Source organism: Lonchura striata, chromosome 6 (assembly GCF_046129695.1).
Source record: "Lonchura striata isolate bLonStr1 chromosome 6, bLonStr1.mat, whole genome shotgun sequence".
NCBI classification, from domain to species: Eukaryota; Metazoa; Chordata; class Aves; order Passeriformes; family Estrildidae; genus Lonchura; species Lonchura striata.
Genome location: NC_134608.1, coordinates 59,305,379 through 59,328,050, shown reverse-complemented (window position 1 = coordinate 59,328,050; position 22,672 = coordinate 59,305,379). Strand labels below are relative to the sequence as shown.

The 22,672-nt window shown below is 40.3% G+C and overlaps 1 protein-coding gene across 1 annotated transcript in view; it reads left to right on the top strand.

Annotated features, from left to right (window-relative positions):
* SPON1 (spondin 1) overlaps positions 1 to 21,662 on the top strand; it is a 189,959-nt gene extending 168,297 nt beyond the window's left edge. The window contains exons 8-16 of the mRNA XM_021527583.2: positions 8,437 to 8,638; positions 9,969 to 10,109; positions 10,447 to 10,522; positions 10,959 to 11,141; positions 12,523 to 12,693; positions 13,749 to 13,916; positions 14,772 to 14,936; positions 16,206 to 16,469; positions 17,950 to 21,662. Of these exons, the coding sequence (XP_021383258.1) occupies positions 8,437 to 8,638; positions 9,969 to 10,109; positions 10,447 to 10,522; positions 10,959 to 11,141; positions 12,523 to 12,693; positions 13,749 to 13,916; positions 14,772 to 14,936; positions 16,206 to 16,469; positions 17,950 to 18,113 (1,534 nt within the window). The 3' untranslated portion in view covers positions 18,114 to 21,662. The remainder of the gene's footprint in view (positions 1 to 8,436; positions 8,639 to 9,968; positions 10,110 to 10,446; positions 10,523 to 10,958; positions 11,142 to 12,522; positions 12,694 to 13,748; positions 13,917 to 14,771; positions 14,937 to 16,205; positions 16,470 to 17,949) is intronic.
* Positions 21,663 to 22,672: the final 1,010 nt, after the last annotated feature.

Here is a 22,672-nt window from a genome sequence, read left to right as displayed (position 1 = left end):
TTGTTAGCCCTTGGCATTTTGTTATGAATGGAATGGTAATTAAACATTTACCTCAGTTCCCATCTCCAGACACCAAAAGGTGTGTGCATGTTGGCTGGAGAGGGATGCTGCATGAACAAGAATGTGCATTTATTAATCAATAATCAATTAATAAAAGTTGGGCATCTTCAGAGGTTACACTGGGACTGGGAAAATGCAAAATGCAACTCTTATCTTAGGATATTTGCAAATCAAATGGTTCTGGGAAGTAAGACAGTATTACTTTAAAATTCTTTAAAGGATTTTGAAGGAGTAGCCACATTTTTTAGGTATTCCAATCAATAGTATTGATGGTGTCATTTGTTAAAGACAGCTCTTCGAAGCAGGAGTAAATATTGCCAGCACCATAGCCACACCTTGTTTGTGACAAACTGCAAAGAACACACCAAATAATCCTCAGTCTCACAAGCTGCAGTCCTGACTTGAGCTACCTGAGGTTTTCTTGCAGTGTAGAAAACCTGCTCATATTTGTTAATCACATCATCAAGGTATGCCCACTGATGAATGAAAGTAATAAATCAAAGAGCCGATGTGCTAATGAATAAATATATCATTATTATCTACAGTAGCAATCTAGGCATGCTTATAGGACAATATGAATATGCCTGAAATGTGTGCACAAAGTCCCTTCCTTTGGTAATGCTTTCTAAAATCCCTCAGATAATTGATATTTTAGGGCAGCATTTGTTTTGATGCATTGTTTAAATGCCAGTGGTAATGCTATAATCCCCTAGTTCAATGTGCAATAACTTATCCACCACTTTTAACTGGTCATAGCAACATTCTCAATTTAAAAGCTGACACATAGCAAGGTAAGAGGTTGTTATGTTGGGAGGTTCTGTAGTCCAAATGGTAAATGTATAAGAAGTTTTCTGTCTTTCTTCATTCCTTCCCTATGAAATAAAACAGCCAAACTCCTCTTCTCACCTCCTCTGTTTTGGTGCTTAGAGAAACCAACAGCTTGAGATTAATGTGCTTTGCAACTTTTTATATAGATGTCAATCAAATTTCATTGATTCAGTGTTCATGTAGCCCTTTTGGAACATACATATGTTTAAATTACTCATTAGCTAAAGTTCTTACCTGCCCTGCATTTAATCAGAACTGGAGATTCTCCTCCTCCTCCTTCTGTGCAACTTTGTCCTGGGTTGACAGGACAAACCTGAAACTCTGGGTTTATCTTCAGGTGTTGATCCCTGTGCATAGAACTTTTTTTGTCCATGCAGAAATAGTCATTCCCATCATTTCAGAAATGGTTTTCTCAGTAATACAACATCTAAATATGTAATTTAATTTGCTCTGTTGGTTGCAGACTTCTAAGGGTATTTTTCCATTCATTTTGGGATCTTAATTCTCTTCCTTTCTTTTATTTGAAGCTACCTCACCTTTCAGGATGTTCTGACTTTAAAGTGTAATCAATAAAAGAGGTGTTGTGTAAGTGCTGCTGGTAGGAAGTTCAAGGGTGTGAAGTTTGTTTCCATGTTCACAGTGTTATTTGTATCGATAGCAAAAGGTTTTAGAGATGAGTAAATAGGAATGTTCATCCTGGAAATTGTAGATGGGATGCAGTGCAAGTCTCTAAAAAAAGAAGGATGCTACTTTTGCTAACTAGAGGTAGAACAGAAAGTTCATTTGGTGTTTCTGAAAATTACAGTTTTCATGGTCCTGTAACCAGCTAAACTCATAATTAAAAAAAAAAAAAAACTGTTTTATGATCATCAGGACCACTGAGATGAAAGCAATGGCACTGTGGTCCACAGTGCTTTCAACCCTCTGCCTCTGATCAGACTTGAATAGTTTCTGTGTTTCCACTTTTTTCTTCCTATTTGAAAAGGCTACTGCACCATTCTGGGCACAAGTGAAATCAGATCCTGGTACACTCAAATAAATCTACGATCCAGACCCTAAGAATGGGGTTAGGGTGATTATACTCTCCATATAGTTATTCAGTCCATGGTAGATATCAGCTTTTTTCTCCTACCTGAATTAGAATTTAATTTCAAAAGTGAGCAAAATCTCAACCCTAACAATGGTCTTATTATTAAAAAAATAAGATCAAGTATATGCTTAGGCTGCCTTTTGCTTCTTCTTTTACTTGCTAATCACTTCTTTTACTTTGCTAATCAAATATCAAACCAAAAGTAAACACAAAGTTTTATTATGCCAAATACTATATTTGCTATTTTTATTCAGCAACTCTACACAACCACCTTCCTTATGTGTGCTCTCTTTCCTTTCTCATGGACCTCAGTAGAACACAACAATATTGATTCAACACTCAAAAGTGTGTCATGCAGCAAGCTGAGTTTTCTGATGGTTCATCAAAGACTTCCTTAACCCCCACCCCCAGCAGTGATAGCAACTAGGTTGTCACTTGGGGAGAAAACTTGTGAAGCAAAATCATGTTTGTGCTCTTTCAGCCTTAAAAGGGAAAAAAAAAAAGAAAAAAAATATAGAAAAACTCACAATCCAAAATAAAAATACAAAAACAGGGCGAAAAAAAAGACCATTTTCCTACACTGCTCAGTGTATGGCATCTCTGTAGCTGGAGATCCTAGTCCCGCTAACAAAAATAAAATGGGCTAGAAATAAAGGAAATGGAAAAGATTAGGATGCAGGATACTCACTCTGTGCTGTGTGACAGGAATTGCCAGCAGGCTGCTCAGGCTCCCAGTGGAAAATCACTGCTTCAGCCAGGGAAAGCAGGGCTCCCCTGCCCCGTGGGCTCTCATCCCTCTCACCTGGCACTCTCCTAATGGGCAGGACTTGCTCTGCAACTCTCATTTGCCACTGGTTTTAGGCATTTATGTCACCCTGATTCTGAAGATTTTCTAAAGCCTTCTGAGTTTACATTCTGTTGAAAAATTTTCCCACACAATTTCTGTAAACAACATATTGTTTACATTCTTTTATGGGGGTGGAGAAACTTGATGTACTAGTGGTTTGTCCAATGTCTTTGGAGAGGTGGCCCATTCACTCTCCAATCCAATGTCACCTTTGGGAAAGTATAAAGGTCAGAGTCAGAGAATAAACTTTTTTCTTTACCTTGCAAATAACACGTGGCTCACATCGTGCTTTCACGTGTCCTATAGCGACACATTTATTTGTGCAGGGGAAGGAAAGGGGACATATTTGTCTCTTGCAGAAAATTGACAAGTTATTTACACTTTAGGATTTCCTCTGGGCTTTACCAGACATGCTCAACCTGTTGCAGAAGAACATCTTCTACAATTTTTGAAGAGAAAAAAGATGTTCCAAATTCCTACTTTATCCAAAGTGTTGATAATACAAAAATGAAAAAAAAAGTTGGGTTTAGGGTATACTGAATACATTTTTGCACTGGTTTCCTTCATGGAGATCCACAGTGCAGTCTTAGGGCATTTGAACCAGATGTGTGGCTGAGGGATGCAGGAAGAATTTTGGTTCCTGCCAGCTTCATAAATCTGTCATTCATGTGGATACTTGAAAGAGATGAAATTTGTGACCATTAAAAAGCTAACAAAAGCCCCCAGAGTTTTCTCTTGTATAAGCCCAGTCTTTGCCTATCCCTTCATCTGGGTAGAAGTTATGGGTGGTGCCTTAAATTAGTCATTTTCCCCTTAATTACAGCAACTCGGGAAGGACTCTGGATTTTGGATGCTGGGAAACGTTAAACAACTGTTGTTCAAGTTTGTGTCCATACTCCTCACAAGTATTTATCAAATTTGTGTGCTTTTGGAAAATGTCTGCACAGAAGTGGAAGGAGGGAGGAAAGGAAAGGAAAGGAAAGGAAAGGAAAGGAAAGGAAAGGAAAGGAAAGGAAAGGAAAGGAAAGGAAAGGAAAGGAAAGGAAAGGAAAGGAAAGGAAAGGAAAGGAAAGGAAAGGAAAGGAAAGGAAAGGAAAGGAAAGGAAAGGAAAGGAAAGGAAAGGAAAGGAAAGGAAAGGAAAGGAAAGGAAAGGAAAGGAAAGGAAAGGAAAGGAAAGGAAAGGAGAAAAAAGAAAAGGCCTCCATTTGTCCTCTATGAATTTTCACTTTTCTTTCTTAACTTGTTACAGGATAAAATACAGTAAAGTGGCCATAATATTATCTACCTGCCCTAACAAAGGAGCAGAAGATAAGTGATTTTTTGCAAAGTGCTCTGAATTGGGAATTTATGGCAGGCTCAAGTTTACTGATATTTAATACATCCAAAGTCTTGAAGGCAGAGTGAATCTCACACTGAAATGTTCCTTAACAAGGTTTCAACACTGACATTGTTATAATTTAATTAATACTATTATTTAAATATAAGTAATATATAATAGAAAATAAATATAAATAACACTAAATAATGACATTATAATAAATAATATATCTCATTTAAATACAAACATATTCTTATTTAAATTAACATCATGATGAATATGATGTTCTGCCATGTCCATGTTAGACATACTCTCCATCTAAACATCAGCTACGCAAACACACATCTCTAATATTTTTACAGTGCATTGCTTACTCTGTTTGAAATATATAATTCCTATAGGGAATTCTTAGAAACCCTTCTAATGCAGTAAATCCTTTAGCTACTTGAAGTCATTTAATAGGCTTTTTAGGACTAATCACGGCTCTGTGCTTGACAAATATACCAGGATACTGCATTCACTGAGGGAAATTGTTACTGTCTTTCATTATTTTATGACTTTGCATTAGACAAAAAGAAATCAGACTTCTATCTCTAATGAAAAAAAAAGTAATTTGCATTTCTTTCTGGGAAAGGCAGGATTAATGATATAAAATACTTAGAAACTCTTCTACTCAGAGTCTTTAACTCAGCATAAGATAATTTACACAGTAGCAACAATTTCTGAAGACTCTGGAACAGAAGTGGCCAGAATATTTTACATATTAGTGAATTCTTAACTTGCCTATTGAAAGGGAACTAAACATGCTAACCTTTTGATATCTTACTGTTGAAACTTTGTGATAGCTACTGAAAGAGCATTGTCTTCAAGCTGTTCTGGTTTTATTAATGTACTGAGAGTGCTTTGAGCCAGGAAAAACCCCACAAATAAATACCACATTTTTATAAGCATTTATAAAAAGAATAAACTCCTTCTGACTACAGTAGAACAGTGTCTGCACTATTAAGCATGCATGGGCATTATTATTGGTTACCTAACTAAAAAAGGAAGGACAAATAAGACTGTAAAAATGTCTCACATTTAAAATAAATGTGGTCTGTAGATACTCTGAACCAGTGTATTTTGGCATATAATTGAAAACAAAAAGCCCAACAAAACCTTGACTTGACTCTATTAACCCAAGTCCTGTAGCTGTAGAAAATTTGCGTTGGCATCACATGAGAATTTAGAACAGAATTAGCAAAGTAATATTTTAAATAATTCTGCATTTGTTGTTGCTCAAAATGCCACGGAGGGTTCCAGCTCCTCTTCTGTGAGCAGAGGCCTCCAGGCAGGGCTGGTTTTGCTGCCCTTTGCCCTGGAATGTGGGAGCTGCTGCCAGCAGGGCAGAGCCCAGGTGAGGCAGCAGATTCCCTCCCCAGGGACAGGGGACATTTTTGGATGTTCTGGGCCCCAGTCAGAAGCATTTGAGACCCTGGCAGGCAGCTGGAAACAGCTGTGATTTTGGGTATGAGCCATGGAATGATTTACCAACTTTGCAGGAAGAACAAGAAGTCACAAAAGTTTAGATATTATAGTAGAAGTAGTCACAAAGTAAAGGGAAGAATTTTTGAGTGCTGTACAGGGGGGTTTTGGTTTTGTACATGGGGGTCAGAGGTTTTAAGATGGAGGGATTTGGGCCTGGCCTGTCCTTCCTCTTTCTCCTTCCTTACCTCCATGTTTTTGGTGATGTTGGCACTCACAGATTGGTTTAGAGTAGAAAAGCACCATTTAGTATAGGTAATGGGCATTGGGGAAAAACTGTAACCATGTAACACGTAATGTACCATATAAAAGATAGAAAAACACCATTTAATATAGGTAATAGGCATTGGGGAAAAACTGTAACCATGTAACACGTAATGCACCATATAAAAGATAGAAAATCACCATTTAATATAGGTAATAGGCATTGGGGAAAAACTGTAACCATGTAACACGTAATGCACCATATAAAAGATAGAAAATCACCATTTAATATAGGTAATAGGCATTGGGGGAAAACTATAACCATGTCACACGTAATGTCCCATATAAAAGAGAGCAGCAGCCCTGGCAGGGAGAGAAGAAGCAGTCGGGGTCAGAGAGGATGTCAGGGTGTGTGTGTGCCTCTGCCTGAGCTGTGAGCAAACCACAGCAGCCCCAGAAGAAAATCTTTTAGATAACTTGCAATAAACTGCCTTGAGACCGAACAACAGAGACTGCTGAGCCTTTCTTTGGAAGCACGGGCTGGAGGAGAGACTTTTCCACCACACGGAGCCACCCCTGACCCAGGGTGAGCTCTGGCACTCATCCACAGGAGCATTAAAACTCTATTATTAGTGAGTTCTCTTCTGCACACCCAGTAGCACTTTCAAGAACTTTTGCCATTGAAACTCATACTAGCTTTGGGGGTGGGGGTAAAAAGTAACCTAGCAATCAAGGTATTTCTCCGCCATTTTAGCCCTAATTTTTGAAAGATGTTTTTATTATTATTATCTCACTAATGCATAAGCACACTGCTGCAGCTCTGTATTTCTGTATTGTCGGATTAAGTTCTTTTCTGGCCTAGAGATGGGGTAACTGAGAGGCATTTTAAAAACTTTTATTCTATTCTTAGTCTCATGTGAAGGGTAAGACAATGCAAATATTCACACAATCACAATCAAAAACTATTTCCTCATTACAGTACATTATAAACATTTCTTAACCTATCAACTTTATCACATCATATTATAAATACCTTAAAATGAGTCATCTAAAATTACCCCTCATAAACCACTTTTCTGTGGCAGGCACATTTCTCTCCCTCTCAAGATTTTTCATAGAGGTGCACAGAGAGAAATGAAAGAGAAAACAATTTCTATTTCTGCTCCTTGTTTTTCCTATGTGGAATGTGTTTGGAGAATTGTTTACCTGGAGTGATTGCTTGGTTGGATTCTGGTGAGGATTGTTTGAGCCCGATGGCCAATCCAACCCACCTGGGGCTGGGCTCTCAGAGAGGGTCACGAGTTGTGTTAGAGTCAGAGAAAGTAGTATGTAGTTTTAGTATTCTTCTTTTATATAGCATATTAATGTATTTTAGCATAGTTATAATAAAGAAATAATTCAGCCTTCTGAATTGAGTCAGACATCGTCATTTCTTCCCATTGGGTTCGCCTGCATCTACAATACCCTACTACAATGCATCTTTCATAATTCTATTTCTCAAAAGTATCTAATTTTATTCACAAAACCATCCTTTAAAACTTGTTTCTAGTTCTATTTCTCTTTCAACAATGTCTATCCTGTTCCATAACATTTCTAAATCAACATTTCTTATCTCAAGGTTCGCATACAAATACTATGTAGATGATTTATTAAAAAATTGTGGATATTGATCTAGTACCGATACCCAACTGTGACAGACAAAAGCTCTCTAACAGTTTAAAGTTAGAAATTGTGTGTTTACAAAGCTCCTGCTCTGAATTATTAAAGAAATATGGATATTGATCTAGTACTGATACCCAACTGTGATGGACAAAAGCTCTCTAAGAGTATAAAGTTAGAAAGTGTGTGTTTATTGTGTGCGGGATCGCTCCCAAATCCACACCGCAGCTTCCAGGTGATTACAGAGCCCTTTTATCCATACAAGTATTGAATACCCAAAATACAAATACATATTCACAATTTTAGTACATCCCATTCCTTGCCTTGTATGCTAATAATTTCAAAAGCCATTCAGCATGCGTGGTTTGTTCCTTGACATGGGTCAGTGTCCCTCTCATGGGGAGGGGTGCCAAAATGAGGAAGTCAATGAAGTCTTCCTCCTTCTGACCTTTCTACCTTTTCAATGCAGATATGACAAATGAACTCTTGGTACAACTCCCATTCCTTGTCTTCAATTGGTTTCAGAACAGAGGAGGCCCACAATTGTCTTATGTTCCTAAAGCTCTTTGTCAGTTTGTGTATTCTTCATTATAAACCCAGCTAACCAAACATTGTGCTGACAAGCAATCAATTATTAGTTAACCACTAACTCTTAACTTCATCAAGGCCTACTCATTTATTTTAATTAACTCTAGTAAGGCTTATCTCTAACTAAAATCTTAGCTCATCTGAAATCTCTAAATTCCTTAAAATTTACATTTCATAGAGTTTTTATCAAACTTTAAAAATTCTCTACAAATCCATTGCCCACGCTATATCCCTTTCACCTATTGAGGTGCAAACCTCCTTGGGTGATGCTGCAGCTTCCTGGCTCCGTTTTTCACGCCTTTCCTGCGGATTCGCAGGAGAGCTGCTCCCTCTGCTGAGTTTTCCGTGGATCGCCACCGGCACCTGATGTCCTTCCTGACCATGCTGGGCCCCAGCCCCGACTGGAACGTGGGGCTCTCTGCCGAGGATCTCTGCACCAAGGACTGCGGCTGGGTCCAGAAGGTCGTGCAGGATCTGATCCCCTGGGATGCCGGCACCGACAGCGGCGTCACCTATGAGGTATAGGCACTACCTGTGATTTATCCAAATTATCCCCTCAGAGCACTGAAGTAGGGGAGCAGTTTGATCCGCGGCGATGCCGTCCATGCCTTTATACTTTTTGCTCTACTCAAATTTTTCTTGGAATGAAATGCAATTCATGTAAAGAGGTGGTAACTACACTTCACTGTCGGTGGTTTTGCCTGAGTTCCTTCAGCATTAGCACTGGTGGTGAAACACGGATGGAAAACCAAAACCACACAATTCCAATAAAGATTTGTAGGGATGATATGTTTATTCCAGCGCTGGACGCCTGTGGGAAATCATTCCCTTTAATGGACATGTACAGCCCTGAGAACTCCCCATCCTTTTTTATTACCTTAACTAACTTCCATATGCATAGAATTTCACAATAGGTTCATGCATATTCATTCTGCTGATTTCGAGTTACACTTACAGCTGGTTACACTTGTACTCAGTTTTTTGTCAGAAAGTACAGAAAGAACTCCTGGGTCACTCTGTGCTGCTTCAAGGTCCGAGGAGTCTTTCTTATCTCTTATATTTTTAGTGTGGAAATTTGCATTCTTTCTCCTTAGCTGGGGTAGTTTTGCTAGGGCTGCAGTTACCAGACTAAACAGCATATTTTACTTATGCTAGCAAGCTCAAAGCGGCACATTTCACCCAAATCCAAATGGATTTCTACCCTGTTAAATGCTCACTCTGTCTCAGTGGGATGATGTGACATCCACCTGGGGTATTTTTATCACAGAAGGACAGGATGTGTCAGGCTGGAAGGAAGCACAGCGACTCACCTGGTCCAATCTCCCTGTTGAGGCAGGGTCATCCTGGAGCAGGCTATGGGAGTCTGTGCAGCTCTGGAATACCTCCAGTGATGGAGGCTCTGCACCCACTCTGGGCAAACTTTCCCAGGTCTTGGTCACAGCACAGTATAGAATTTCTCATTTCTGTTCACCTGTTTTATTCACCATTCAATAAACAGAGGGCTTTGGTCACAACCAAGCCTTTGGGTGCCCTTTCGTACAGACCAAAGCAGGGCCATCATCAGCTCCAGTCTGGGGCTGTTTCTACCCAATGCCAGCTGTTCTGTTTGCCACAGGAAACTTCAACTATTTCCCACAGCAAAGCAGAGCCAAGCCAACAACAACAAAACCCCCCAAGCAAACAAAAAACTGCACAAAAACAAAACAAAGAACTCCCCATACCAGTTAGTATGAGTGTACCAAGTTCGCCTCACACTGGAATTTTGCAGTTTAGCATTTCAGAGAAGTTTTAATTTCTACAGATTAACTATTATTTTCTTTTATGACTTTTTTTTTCTTTTTGATTGCAGTCTCCTAACAAACCTACAGTGCCTCAGGAGAAGATCAGACCTCTTACAAGCTTAGATCATCCTCAAAGCCCATTTTATGATCCAGAAGGAGGCTCTATCAAGCTGGTGGCCAGAGTTGTCATTGAGAGAATTGCACGAAAGGTAGAATACATATAAGTAAAATTCTCATGCAAGCAAAAATCCACTTTGTAAACCAAAAGTCCAATCCATTCTATCTCCACCCTCCCTTCAAATCTACACTCCTTAACCTACCCACAGCAAAAATAATGGCAGAAAAAAAATTTTAAACTATCTTAAGATATTAGTTCTCCTAATTCTGGCAATTATTGCATCTGCTTAATAGGGGATTTTCTTTGGGTACACCTAGGAATTCAAAGAGAAAAAGGTTCTGCAGACACAGTAGTGCCTCAAAATGTGATGGTTTAACCCCTCATGGATGAGTTTCCTCTCTTCAGTGTTCATGATCTTTATTTTGCAGGGGGAGCAGTGCAATATCGTCCCTGATAACATAGATGATATTGTGGCTGACCTAGCACCAGAGGAAAAAGAAGAAGGTACATTTGAAATTAGTTTGTGGGCTACTAATAATTTATATTTTGTTCCGTTCCCCACTGTCACTTGTAGATAAGGTACAAAACTGACTTAGGAGCAAAAATTCCACTCAGTGTCAAACAGTGATTTAGGTTTTCAACTCTTGTGGTCTCTTCTATTAGCCTTCCCTTGTACAGAAAATAAATTGCATGTATGCCTAGGAGATGACAATAACAATACAGACAGTAAAAGAGAGAAGACTTTTGGGGTTCAAATATATATATATATTTAATTAAAGAGGCAATTGGAAATTCTTTTCTTCTTCTGGGCTAAAATGGAGAGGATAGAATGAAGAAGGAAATAATGTATTCCATTGCAATCTAGAGAAATCATTGGCCAAGAAAAAGGAGGAAAATGGAAGACCACTTTTAACATTCAATGCCTTTCCTCACTTTTCAGATGACACCCCTGAGACTTGCATATACTCAAACTGGTCCCCATGGTCAGCCTGCAGCTCCTCTACCTGTGAAAAGGGCAAGAGGATGAGGCAGAGAATGCTCAAAGCTCAGCTGGACCTCAGTGTGCCCTGCCCAGACACCCAAGACTTCCAGCCCTGCATGGGCCCAGGCTGCAGTGATGAAGGTACCCAGGAATGGAAGGTGGAGGAGAAGAACACCTTGTAGAATTTACTTCTTTAAAGTTCTCAAGGATGCCAGTTGCTGTAGTATGGCCTGAGTTGTGGCCAAGAAAAAATTGCTGAAGAACACAGATGGCAGCTGACTGTGGTGAATTCTGTATCGCAGCTCTGTCAGGGCATGAAGTGCACAGAAGTGTGAAGGAGAGGAGTGAGGGATGCTGTTGAGGATTCGTGGGTCTTGGGTCTTCAAAAGAGACAAGAGCAACAGTTGGTTGTAGCAAAGTTGTTTATTGCATTAATACATCAGTCTCAAAGGCAAAGAGTTCAGAGTATTAAAGTCTAAAGTGCTAAAAGTTTTCTGGCATAAAGTCCCAAGCAGCAGCAGCAGCAGCTCCCACCTTTTTTCTTCTCCCTTCCTTTCATCTTCTCTCTTTGCATCCCAATACAGAGGTTTTATTCATAAATCATGCAATCAGCTAAAAACACGATGTTAAAACATTTTTTACACCTATTCTAATGTTTGAAAGTAGTGTCAGTTCTTATCCAAAATCTATGTACATAATTTTATCAATTTACGTGCATAATTCTATCTATTCTATTTAGAAACACGAGCAATGTTCTGCCTTGTTTTTATTATATCTGGAGCTAAGTTACTGAACTTTAAACTAGGCTTTAGGGCCTTTTACTAGCTAACACAGTCTCTTAAAGCACTTGAGATATATTTCTACTTAAATCTGAAACTTACACTTCTATTTCATGTCCGTGCAGCTTAATATATTTCAGCTTCTCTAGAGGTTCTGATCTGTCCTGGTTTGAAAAGCAAAACCAGTGAGAGGCTCTAAGTCAGAAATACAATTTATTAGGAAAAAGGGAACAAAGAACCAAATACATACAATAGCACAAAAAGGAAGAATCACTGACAGAGTCAGAGATACAGCCTGACACTCACTAGGGCGGTGGTGGCAGATATGGTTCTGTCCCAGCAGTGTTCCTGTAGACTGATGGAGTTTCCCTCTGGAGGTCCAGTGCAGGGAAGATCTCAGCTGTTCCTCTTGGAAGACGGGATCTCCTTGCTGTCTGCACAACCCCGCTGATATCCTTGATGGCATCTTTTGGCTCCTCCCTCTGGGCAGAGCATCTCACAATAGAATGCTGTGATCTTATCAGTCATCTGGCTAAAAGAACAGGTCCCCTGGAGGGACTTACCGCTGAGCCAGGAGATAAGGAAAAAAGAATAAAAAAGGAATTGCAGCTCGAGGTGGTAATGGAATACACCCCACTATTATGCAGTGGAGGAGAGTGGCAAAGGCAGCAGAAAAGGGGTGCTGCACACAACTGGGCAGCAGCTCTGCCAGTGCCCACAGCTGAGTGCTCCCTGTGTTTCAGATGGCTCCACCTGCATGATGTCTGACTGGATTACGTGGTCCCCCTGCAGCGTCTCCTGCGGGATGGGGACGAGATCCAGGGAGAGATACGTGAAGCAGTTCCCCGAGGATGGCTCCATGTGCAAAGTGCCCACTGAGGAGACTGAGAAGTGTATTGTAAATGAGGAGTGCTGTAAGTATTTCATCCACCTTCATAAACTCCAGACAATATAGCAGGAGCATGGCGCCCTAATCATTTTTATGTGAGTCTTCCTGGGGTCCCACAGAGCTTCATCTTGAGCCTTGTGCTCTTCAAAACTTTAATAAATTACTTGCGTGCAAGATTGGAAGAGATACTAAGCAAATTCCCAGATGATCCAGAACTGGGAGGTGCTGCTGACTCCCTCAAAAGCAGGGAGGCCCTGCAGAGAGATGTCAACAAATTAAAGAACTGTGCAGTCACTAACCACATGAAGTTCAACAGGGGAAAGTGCTGGATTCTGCACCTGGGATGAGGCAACCCTGGATGTACAGGCAGACTGGGGAATGAAAGGCTGGAAAGCAGAGCCAAGAAAAGGGTTCTTGGTAAGCTGAATATGAGCCAGCAGTGCCTTGGAGCCAGAATGGACATCCCTGTCCTGGGGACATCAGGCACAGCATCTCCAGCTGGGCAAGGGAGGGATTGTCCCACTCTGCCCTGAGCTGGGGCAGCCCCACCTTGAGTGCTGGGGGCAGTTTTGGGTGCCAAAATACAAAAGGAGTTCTGAAGCCATTAGAAAGTGTCCAAAGGAGGCCATTAGGATGGAAAAGGCTCCAGAGGAGAAGCTGTGTGAGAAGTGGCTGAGGGCCCTGGGTCTGTTCAGGCTGGAGGAGAGGAGACTGAGGGGAGACCTCACTGCACAAATTCCACAAATTCCTCAGGAGGGGAGGAGGAGGGGCAGGCACTGATCTCTGTTCTGTGTGACAGTGACAGGAGCCAAGGCAATGGCCTAAAATTATGTCTGGGGAGATTCAGTTTGGATATCAGAAAAAATTTGGGCACTGAAACGGGGTCCCCAGGGAAGTGGTCACAGCACCAAGCCTCATGGAGTTCAAGAAGGGTTCGGACAACACTCCCAGGGACATGGTGTGACCTGGGGATGACCCTGTGCAGGGCCAGGAGCTGGACTCCAGAATCCTCAGGGCTCCCTTCCAACTCAGCTGATCCTGTGATACTGATGAACAATTTTCTCTGTCCTCTTTGAACAGCTCCCAGCAGCTGCCTGGTCACGGAATGGGGTGAGTGGGACGAGTGCAGTGCCAGCTGTGGCACAGGGATGAAGAGAAGGCACAGGATGATCAAGATGACTCCTGCTGATGGATCCATGTGCAAGGCAGAAACCACCGAGGCAGAGAAATGCATGATGCCCGAGTGCCGTGAGTGGCCAGGAGTTCCTCTCCTCTGCTCTGAAAAGAACCATCATTTCTACATTGCACACAAAAGAATACAGCTAAACCAGGGACAATGCTGCTTTTCCTTGTCCTCCTTCCAGTTAGGAGAAAAAGCTTAGGGATTGTGCATTAAGTGCACATTGAGTATCAGGGTGGGAGCTTCAATAAAAAATGTGCAGTGGTGTCCTTTGCTCTGTGACCCACACAGTGGTGAATCAGCAAGCCATACCTAAACCACTCTAAGTTATGCAATATGAGGTGTATTTGACCATAAAGCTAGAATAAAACACATAAAACAGTGCTCTCCCCTTTTAACCCCTGAAAATTTCAGAAATGTAGGTGTTTCTTTTGTGCGATCAGCCAGCCTTACTGTCACTATTAATTTCTTACAAAATGTTACGTTTTCATCATAGATGGTTTAAAATTTTTTTGGTAAATTAAATATAGAAGTTTCACTTGTTAGACTAAATTAAGTTGACTTCCAGTTCTGTTCACTGCAACAATCCTTTTTTTTTGTTTGTTTACAGGAGTTATGATTGAAACATAGCTCCTTAAACTATTTATGCCCCAGATGCACTGAGACCCAGCAGATATGACTTAGATACAGGAAAAGATAGCAAAGATATTTAAATGAAGCAAACCTTTCAATTTAATATAAAGATTTCTGAGCTTCTTCAGCAGAACCATTCAGCTTGTGACAAGAAAGCTTAATTGGCTGGTGACAGATAAAACGTAGCACATTTTCCACCTGTATAATTTTCAAAATGCATACGTTCATCATTTATTTATAGTAAGAAATGGTTAATAATAAGGTTTCAATACCTTTTAATTTCCTATCAGATACCATCCCCTGCCTGCTCTCTCCCTGGTCTGAGTGGAGTGACTGCAGTGTGACCTGTGGGAAGGGAATGAGAACCAGGCAGAGGATGCTGAAATCTGCTGCTGAGCTGGGAGACTGCAACGAGGAGCTGGAGCAAGCAGAGAAATGCATGCTGCCAGAATGCCGTAAGTTTGGGAATTCCCTGGGAAGAGGAGGCTAATTATGTGTCAAAATCTATGGATCAAACCTCCAGCACCACTGCTTAGCATCACTTCTTAGATTAGGCAGGGTATCAAGTGTGCATTGTATAATAAAATAAAATAAAATAAAATAAAATAAAATAAAATAAAATAAAATAAAATAAAATAAAATAAAATATTATTATTATTATTTTACACTTTCAGTGACTGAGAGCTGAAATACAACTCTGTCTGAAATTCAGCTTGCCCTACTTCACCCCATGCTAATTCCCAGTATTTCCATGGGAATACAGCTCTGCATGTTTAACACACTGCAGCTCCAGGCAACTCCCCAGTAGGAAATAAGTCAGAATTATAAAACGAGGTTTATCACTCAAATGCAGACTGTGTGCCAGGAAAGAAAGAAAGAAGGGTTGAAATCACCTGTGTGATTCTTTTAGCTCAGAAAGAGCACAAAAGAGACATTTTTCCACCTTTGATACACCTCTGAATGTTATCACTTTGCAACCTGTTACTGGTTGGTGTGGAGGCAGCTGCAGAGATTTTTTTACCTTATTCCATTAAAATCCCCCACTTCTTGGGTAAAGCAAATTTCTAGTTGCTATTCAGTCTTTGTGAAGTGTGATAGCCTAAGGCACTGCTGAATGAATGAGATATGATTGCCTTTAGCATCCTGTTTCCAGCTGGTTTATGAGGTTTTATCACAAATTACATTATTTTTTCACAGAAATTATTGGTTAAAAAGGCTTTTAAACTGTAATGGCTCTTTCAAATAATGTGAAATATCATTTTGATTTTTATTCACTGGGGCTGTAAGTGTTAAGCAGTGCTGAAAGATGAAGACGTTTAAGATATAATGGTATTAGTGAATATGGCTCATTGCATAACACTGCCAGCAAAGCAAGGCTCAGATCTCAGAGGTAGCAAATTATTTTTAAATATAACTCAATTTTCAGCTTTTCATTACAAAACAGACAGATGGGTGGGAAAATCGAAGAAGGCACAGGAGAATTCTTTATATATTCTTTGTAATTTTAGTGATCTGCCAGCACCACTCTTGAAGAAGAAATCGAAGAGCGTGTCAGATCACACTTCTGCTAGAAATGGACTCAGAAAATTCTGACAGGCAGCCTCCAAACAATGGCTGAGAAGATTGGAGGCTTGAGTAGAGTCTATGTGGTTGGGGTGTGGAGATTCATCAGGCACATCTGTGTGGTTTTGTGTCATTTTTTTTGTGTTTCTTGTTGCCTGCAGCCATCCACTGTGAGCTGACGGAGTGGTCCCAGTGGTCCGAGTGCAACACCTCCTGTGGCAAGGGCCACATGATCAGGACGAGGATGATTAAAATAGAGCCCCAGTTTGGGGGAGCAGCCTGCCCTGAGACCGTCCAGCGCTCCAAATGCAGAGTCAGGAAGTGCCTGAGGGGAGCAGGGATGGAAAAAAGGCGCTGGAAGGAGGCGCGGGAGAAAAGGAGAAGTGAACAAGCAAGGAAGAATTTAGATAGTGAGCAATTCCCAGGTGAGTGTGAAAACACCTGGATAGTGGTTTTAGTGGTTTTCTGCATGACAGTGATGCCTTGTGAAGGCTGAGCTAGAGCAGAGGCTGGACAGAGGTAAAGAATAAAGCAGGGATTGATTCAAAGGATCTCCTCCATGGATCCACCTTGGGCAGCACCAGAGCCCAGCCAGGGCTGCACCCAAATGAAGCAAAATGGTCCCAAAATGCACGAGCGCTCCCGGGGCTCTCCCTGGGGTCAGTTCTGCTCCATTGGCACCTTGGAGTTCATTGTCCCATTCCAGCTTCAGCCCAGGCAGCCCCATCCTGCTTGTTTTTCTCTCTCCAGCCCACGGTGTTTGTGCTCCTGGGCTGAGATTTGGATCATTTGTGTTGGTCTCAGATTCAGTCAAAGAGAGAAATGGAGAGTTTATATCCAGGCAGAAGCCTGGGAAAGAGTTGGAAAAGAATGTAAATAATTCTTTATCTCTCTTGTTGTTCACATTGTTTATAGTTAAGTTCTATCACTGTGTGTCAAGCACTCTGCACCAATGCTGTGGTTGTTTTCACTTCAGGACCAATGGAATTGGTCCTCACAAAGCTCTGTATAAAAGAGCAGGGTATTTTGAATAAATTGGAGTTCTATTATCCCAGCCTTCTGAGTTAAAATCTTCTCATTCCCATCCTGCCTTGACAGTGATAATTTGTCCTTGGTGCCCAGCTGGAGAAGGAATTGTTTTGTGTCCCTGCTCTGTGCAGAGAGCTCACCATCCCCTCATGGGAAGCCCAGACCCACCCACTAAAGCAGCACAGAAACTGAAAAATAGAAAAGCCAAAACCTGGAGCATCAACAGGAGTTTGTGAGCAGCTCCACCACATTCTGCGAGAGCATCTTCAGCACTTCAGTCAATAAAACAGACACTTGCATTGCTTGCCCAAAATCACCCAGCCTAAGCTTAGGGCACCATGGAGAAAGGCCCACATCTGTCCATGTCCCAGCACTGAAAATATTTTAGATACTGCACACAAAAATGTGAAAAAGTTTAAACTTTACACCTGGCAAAGGACTGATTGCAGTTTCTGCAGATCTGGGGGACAATCTTTACATCCTGTTAGCTTCAAACATTTAAAATATTTGTTCCTGGATCCACTGCTGAATTTCAAAACTGGACTCATTCCCACCTCAGCCTGATTCAGGCTCAGGCTGCTCCAAGAGATCTGCCCAAACTGCTTTTCCAATGAGGGACAGCATCATCAAGTACTGATTCCTCAAATCAACAAAACGTATCCTGTGGTATAATTCACATTATCTGGGTAGGAATTACTGCTGTGTTGTGGCTCATGCTTGTCTGACATTTAACAATTTCATAAGTTTATCTGTCTTTTGTAATGTAGATATTAAATTTCTTTTTACTTTTTCCAGTGTTTGACAAATGCAGCTTGGTTATACTTATCAGAAGTTTCTATGTCTAAAAACTTAACCAAATAACTTTTTTTTTTTCAGTTTGTAGGATGAAACCATGGACTGCTTGGACAGAATGTTCTACACTCTGTGGAGGTGGAATTCAGGAGCGCTACATGATGGTAAAGAAGAGGTCCAAAAGCACTCAGTTCACCAGCTGCAAAGACAAAAAGGAGCTAAGAGCATGTAATGTCCATCCTTGTTAACAAAACACAGGTGATGCACTCTGAGCTAAATGGAAAGTCAACCTTGGTTTGTTTTTTAGAACAACAACAACAAAAATATAAAGTGTATATTAGTTTTCATTTTTGCAGTGTGGTTTGCTTTTTAGTCTTGCTGGTGCAAGAAAAATATTTTATAAATATTTCCTCACGGATTTATGCTGAGAGTAAGTCTTTGCTACTCCAGCCAGCCCTTAATGCATAAAAATAGTGAAGTCATGGTGAGTTATTTAACTAAAATACAGACACATCTGTGGACATGGAATAGCCATATAGAAATACAACTTGTAAAGACATGGGATGCATGCATATTAACAAAATTAAGTTAAAGTGACAGAAAGTTTCATCTGTGGGAGGATTTCTCTCTAGATTTGATTTTGAAAATCCAAAGCAGTGCCTCTGTGATTACACAACTATGCCAAGGAGTAATGTCAGTAATGCTGGTTCAACAATATTAAAGGTGCATGTTTATCTTTTTACACTATTGGGTTAAGCTGATAATTATTATTACTATTATTATTATATAATCCTAAACACTTTTCCTCACATGGATGCTGTGGTCCATGCAAGAAGGCATTTTTTTCTTCAAAACTTAAAAAGGAAATAATTTTTGTGACTCAACAGTGATGTCTGACCACCACAAAATCACAGTCAAGACAGCACATAAAGAAAACATGCAAATATCATATGTGTACAGTCCATGCTGGGTTGATCCATTGCCTTTCAAAATGGACACAGAACTAGTAGAAATTGGTCCAGAGTGTTGCAACAGCTGTGCCACAGGATGTCTTCCACATGAGAGACACTAAAAAACTAGATTCAGTTTCACAAAGATTTTATTCACAGGTGAAGAGGGTTTATAATAAAACAAGAACGGTAGAGAAAAGGTGAGCCAGGCTCTCATGCACCCCTTAAAACTGAAATAAGCCTCTAAAAGGAAGTAATGACAGTCTTTTAAAAAAGCTGATTATAGATTTACAGTAGTGTCATTTATTCAGAGCATAGGGTAAGCTAAAAAATTACTCAGAGCATAGGGTAATTTAAAAATTACTAAATTAATGAGAATTACCAATTTATGGATATCTTATGTTAAATACCTTCCTTGACTATCTAAGTGATTAAAAAACTTCCTGAGATTAGAAAATACCTCCTTACTCTTCTATTTGCTATTTTACCCCATCTCCTGCAAAGTTTAGCTCCCATCCCTACACAGTCAGGTGTAATCAGGGAGATCCTTGGGCCCCACTTGCTATTGGAATACAATATCTTCCTGTAATTCTATTTTCCTGTAATGATCCAACATTAAGAGGGGAAGGTGATGGGTTACCTTTTGGTCCAGGCAAGGCTGCATACCCCTTTGTCTCCTCTGAAGTAAGAGCAGTGCACTGAAAATAAAGACTGTAGAAACTGACACTTAAGCTTGAGAGAAATGAATGGAGAGAATTTTTTCTTAATGGTCTCTAAACCAGCCTTGAGTGATTTACTCACTTCCTTAACACTTGGTCACTACCCTGAGGACTTGGCAGCTGGGTTTTAAATATTGCTGTGCACCTCTGAACTGTTCATCTTCCCCACCACCACCACCACCCTGGGGACCTTCTGTACCTGAACAGCTCGTTGGGCTGGTGGCGTTAATTGTGGGGCTGTTCATCAGCATTTCTCCTCTGAACACTGCAAGGGCTGCTCAGGAATTCCACAGCCATCATATCCCACCCCTCCCAAGATATTTTACTGCTTTCTGCAGATTTGGAGTGAAGGAAAGGCCAGGGAAATAATAAAACCAAGGTCAGCGTGAACCCTCTCCTGCTGCTGCTCAACGAAATGGGTGCACACCCATAGCCGACCAAGCCAGGAGAAAAAAGAATACAGCAAGATTTATTGCTAAAACCAAACATTTTACATTTTGCACAGCTTGGCTCATTTAATAATATTAATTCAGATAGTTTGCCTCCTTGTGCCTGTTCAAAAATTGTGCAGTTTATGTCTCTACAGCACTGCCATTACAGCATAGCAGCAAGACTGTTTCTCAGTAATGCATTTAGGACCTTACATTTCACTTTTATGACCAAAAGGAAAGAAAACTCAATGAAAATAAACAGTGGGATGATATAGGTACTGGAGGAGTGACCAGCTGAGCATATTTTGGGGGAAGAAACTGCAGAGAAGGACCACAGTGATCAGTGCCAGGAGCTCAGCCAGGGCAGAGCCACATTTCTGGCTGAGCTGGCAGAGGGTGTCCCAGCTGAGGCCATTCACTCAGAAAAGTAATCTTTGGCCATAAAATGTGTGGCAGAGGGCTTTTAAAGGCTTTGAAGGATCTGTGAGCCTGGGGCAGAGGGAGCAGAAGTTTCTCCTGAATGGAAAAAAATTGCTGAGTTCAGGAACCGGATTTATCTCATCAACCACTTGTTCAAGCTTATCTTGCAAAACCATGCCTGTTTCAGCAAATAATCAATGAAACCCAGTGCTGTATTTTCATTTTCACATTTGTTCCAGTTCATCAAGCTGTTTTGTCTTCTAAATACTCCCTTTGCCAAAGGCCACATAGTCCAAATACACTTATAGAAAACACACAATACCTTTCTGAACTTGCCCACAAAATTGTCCATTAAAGCAATCTGGCATTCCTTTCTCTGTGTTTCTTACTAATTTGATTCTCCAGATGTTTTTGTTTTTTTTTTTTTTTTTTCTCTCTCTCTCTTTTAGAAGGCTGTTCAGTGTGATTTCCAGTCATTTCTCTTAGGCTCATTAAAGTTCTGAATGTTGCAAATTGCTTTTCCCCCCACCTTGTTAACAGATGAAATGACAAGGTAATTGCACCGGGTCAGAAATGTGTGACCACTCCTGCTTATATTCAGCTCTTCACACTTGTTTTTCTGTTGAAACGTTTGACAGATCTCGTCTTTCTTCTGACTTGATACATGAGAAACATTTAGGCTTGTTACATTTTGTAAAAAAAAAAAAAAAAAGAAACACAAACAAAAACAAATGAAGGGAAAAAAAGAGGTTGATTTTCTATTCAGAACAAAAAGGAAAAAGCTCTGATATACAATATGTCGAAGTCTTGTTACTGTAAACTTTCTAGTAGTGTAATAGGCACTGGTTATCAGTCAATAAAAATAAGAACTGTTATTGTTCTGATGTCCTGAATAATCCTGCTGAATTCAAAGCACAGATGTCACACCAGTTTTGTAGACCTCAACTGCCAGATTTTAGCATTGTGAGTACCTTTTTTTTTTCCTGATATACAAATGATAGAATCTTTACACATAACAAAAAAGGAAAGTTAGGAGCTTAACAAATGTACAGTAAGACTGTTTGTGTGACATATGAGTTAAACAAAATTTTGATTGCATTTTTAGATTTCCTTTGTTGTTTTTGTTTGCTGTGGAATTATGAAAAAGCTACCATGAACATTTCTTACCAAAGTCTTGTGTAGATGTTTTGTAGCTGTCTGCCTAACACATTGTTATTATTATTATTTTTATTATTATTATTATTATTATTTTGGAATAAAGACATCTTTACTATGAATTTTACACTTGTATGAGATTCTGTTCAACTAATATGATTATGTACACCAAAAAAACATTTATTAGTACAACTCATGTTCTTATTGACATTTTACTCCTGTTCAAGGTCACAGGCTATCAGGAGTGAGTAGATTTTATTAGAACCGGTCGTTCTTTCTACTTGGAAGTTGTTTGCATCAAGGTCTTTGTCAAAGAGTTTGTTGTTCTTTTGAAATCACAGGGGAACTTAGGAACGTCTCATAATGTTTTTGTCAGTTTTTAATAAAAGAGAAACTATTTAAAAGAACACATTTTAAAGCCTGGTGGTACCTCAAAGGAAAAATGGTTAAAAATAAGGTCTAAAAAAGCTGGAGATTTTGCGAAACTTTCGACTGATCTTTTGTGCTGCTGGAAAAGTGTTTTGGGACAGTGTGGGTCCAAGTGTGCCCAGATAATTACCCAGAAATTTTGGAGCTGAGGGAGGCCACACAGCAATGCTGCTGCTCTAGAAATCCTGATGTTACAGAAATTGTCTGTAACATTTGTGGCCAGCTAAAAGCAGCCAGAGCATCCACAAAAAATCTGAAGTGTAACCAGGCTGAGGGGAAGCTGGAGGTAGTGACTGAAATATGCTGAAATCCCTGAACTGCTCGTTGCCACATTTAAAGCTCTTTATTGTTGTTTGCTCCACTTGCAAACCCATTTAATAATTTTATTGCAGCACTTTCAGCCCTTGGACTCAGGCACTTCATGCAGTGCAAAACAAAGCAATTCTGTTGAGCTGAAAGGTGCTGGGTTCTGTCTCCCCTGCTTTCCAAAAGACAGACCAAGTTGTGCCATAACTTGTGGGTTCTCTGCTTCCTTTTTCCACCTCTGTCAGGGTTGGGATTGAAGGCTCTTGAGACAATAGTTCACGTTCAGATTCAGGGGTTTTTTGTTTCTTATCAATGTTATAGCCTCACTGCCCTGAGTTCTGCAGTCTTTCATTAGCACTAAAGGGTGCCTATCTCTTGTTACAAGGTTTTTTAAGGC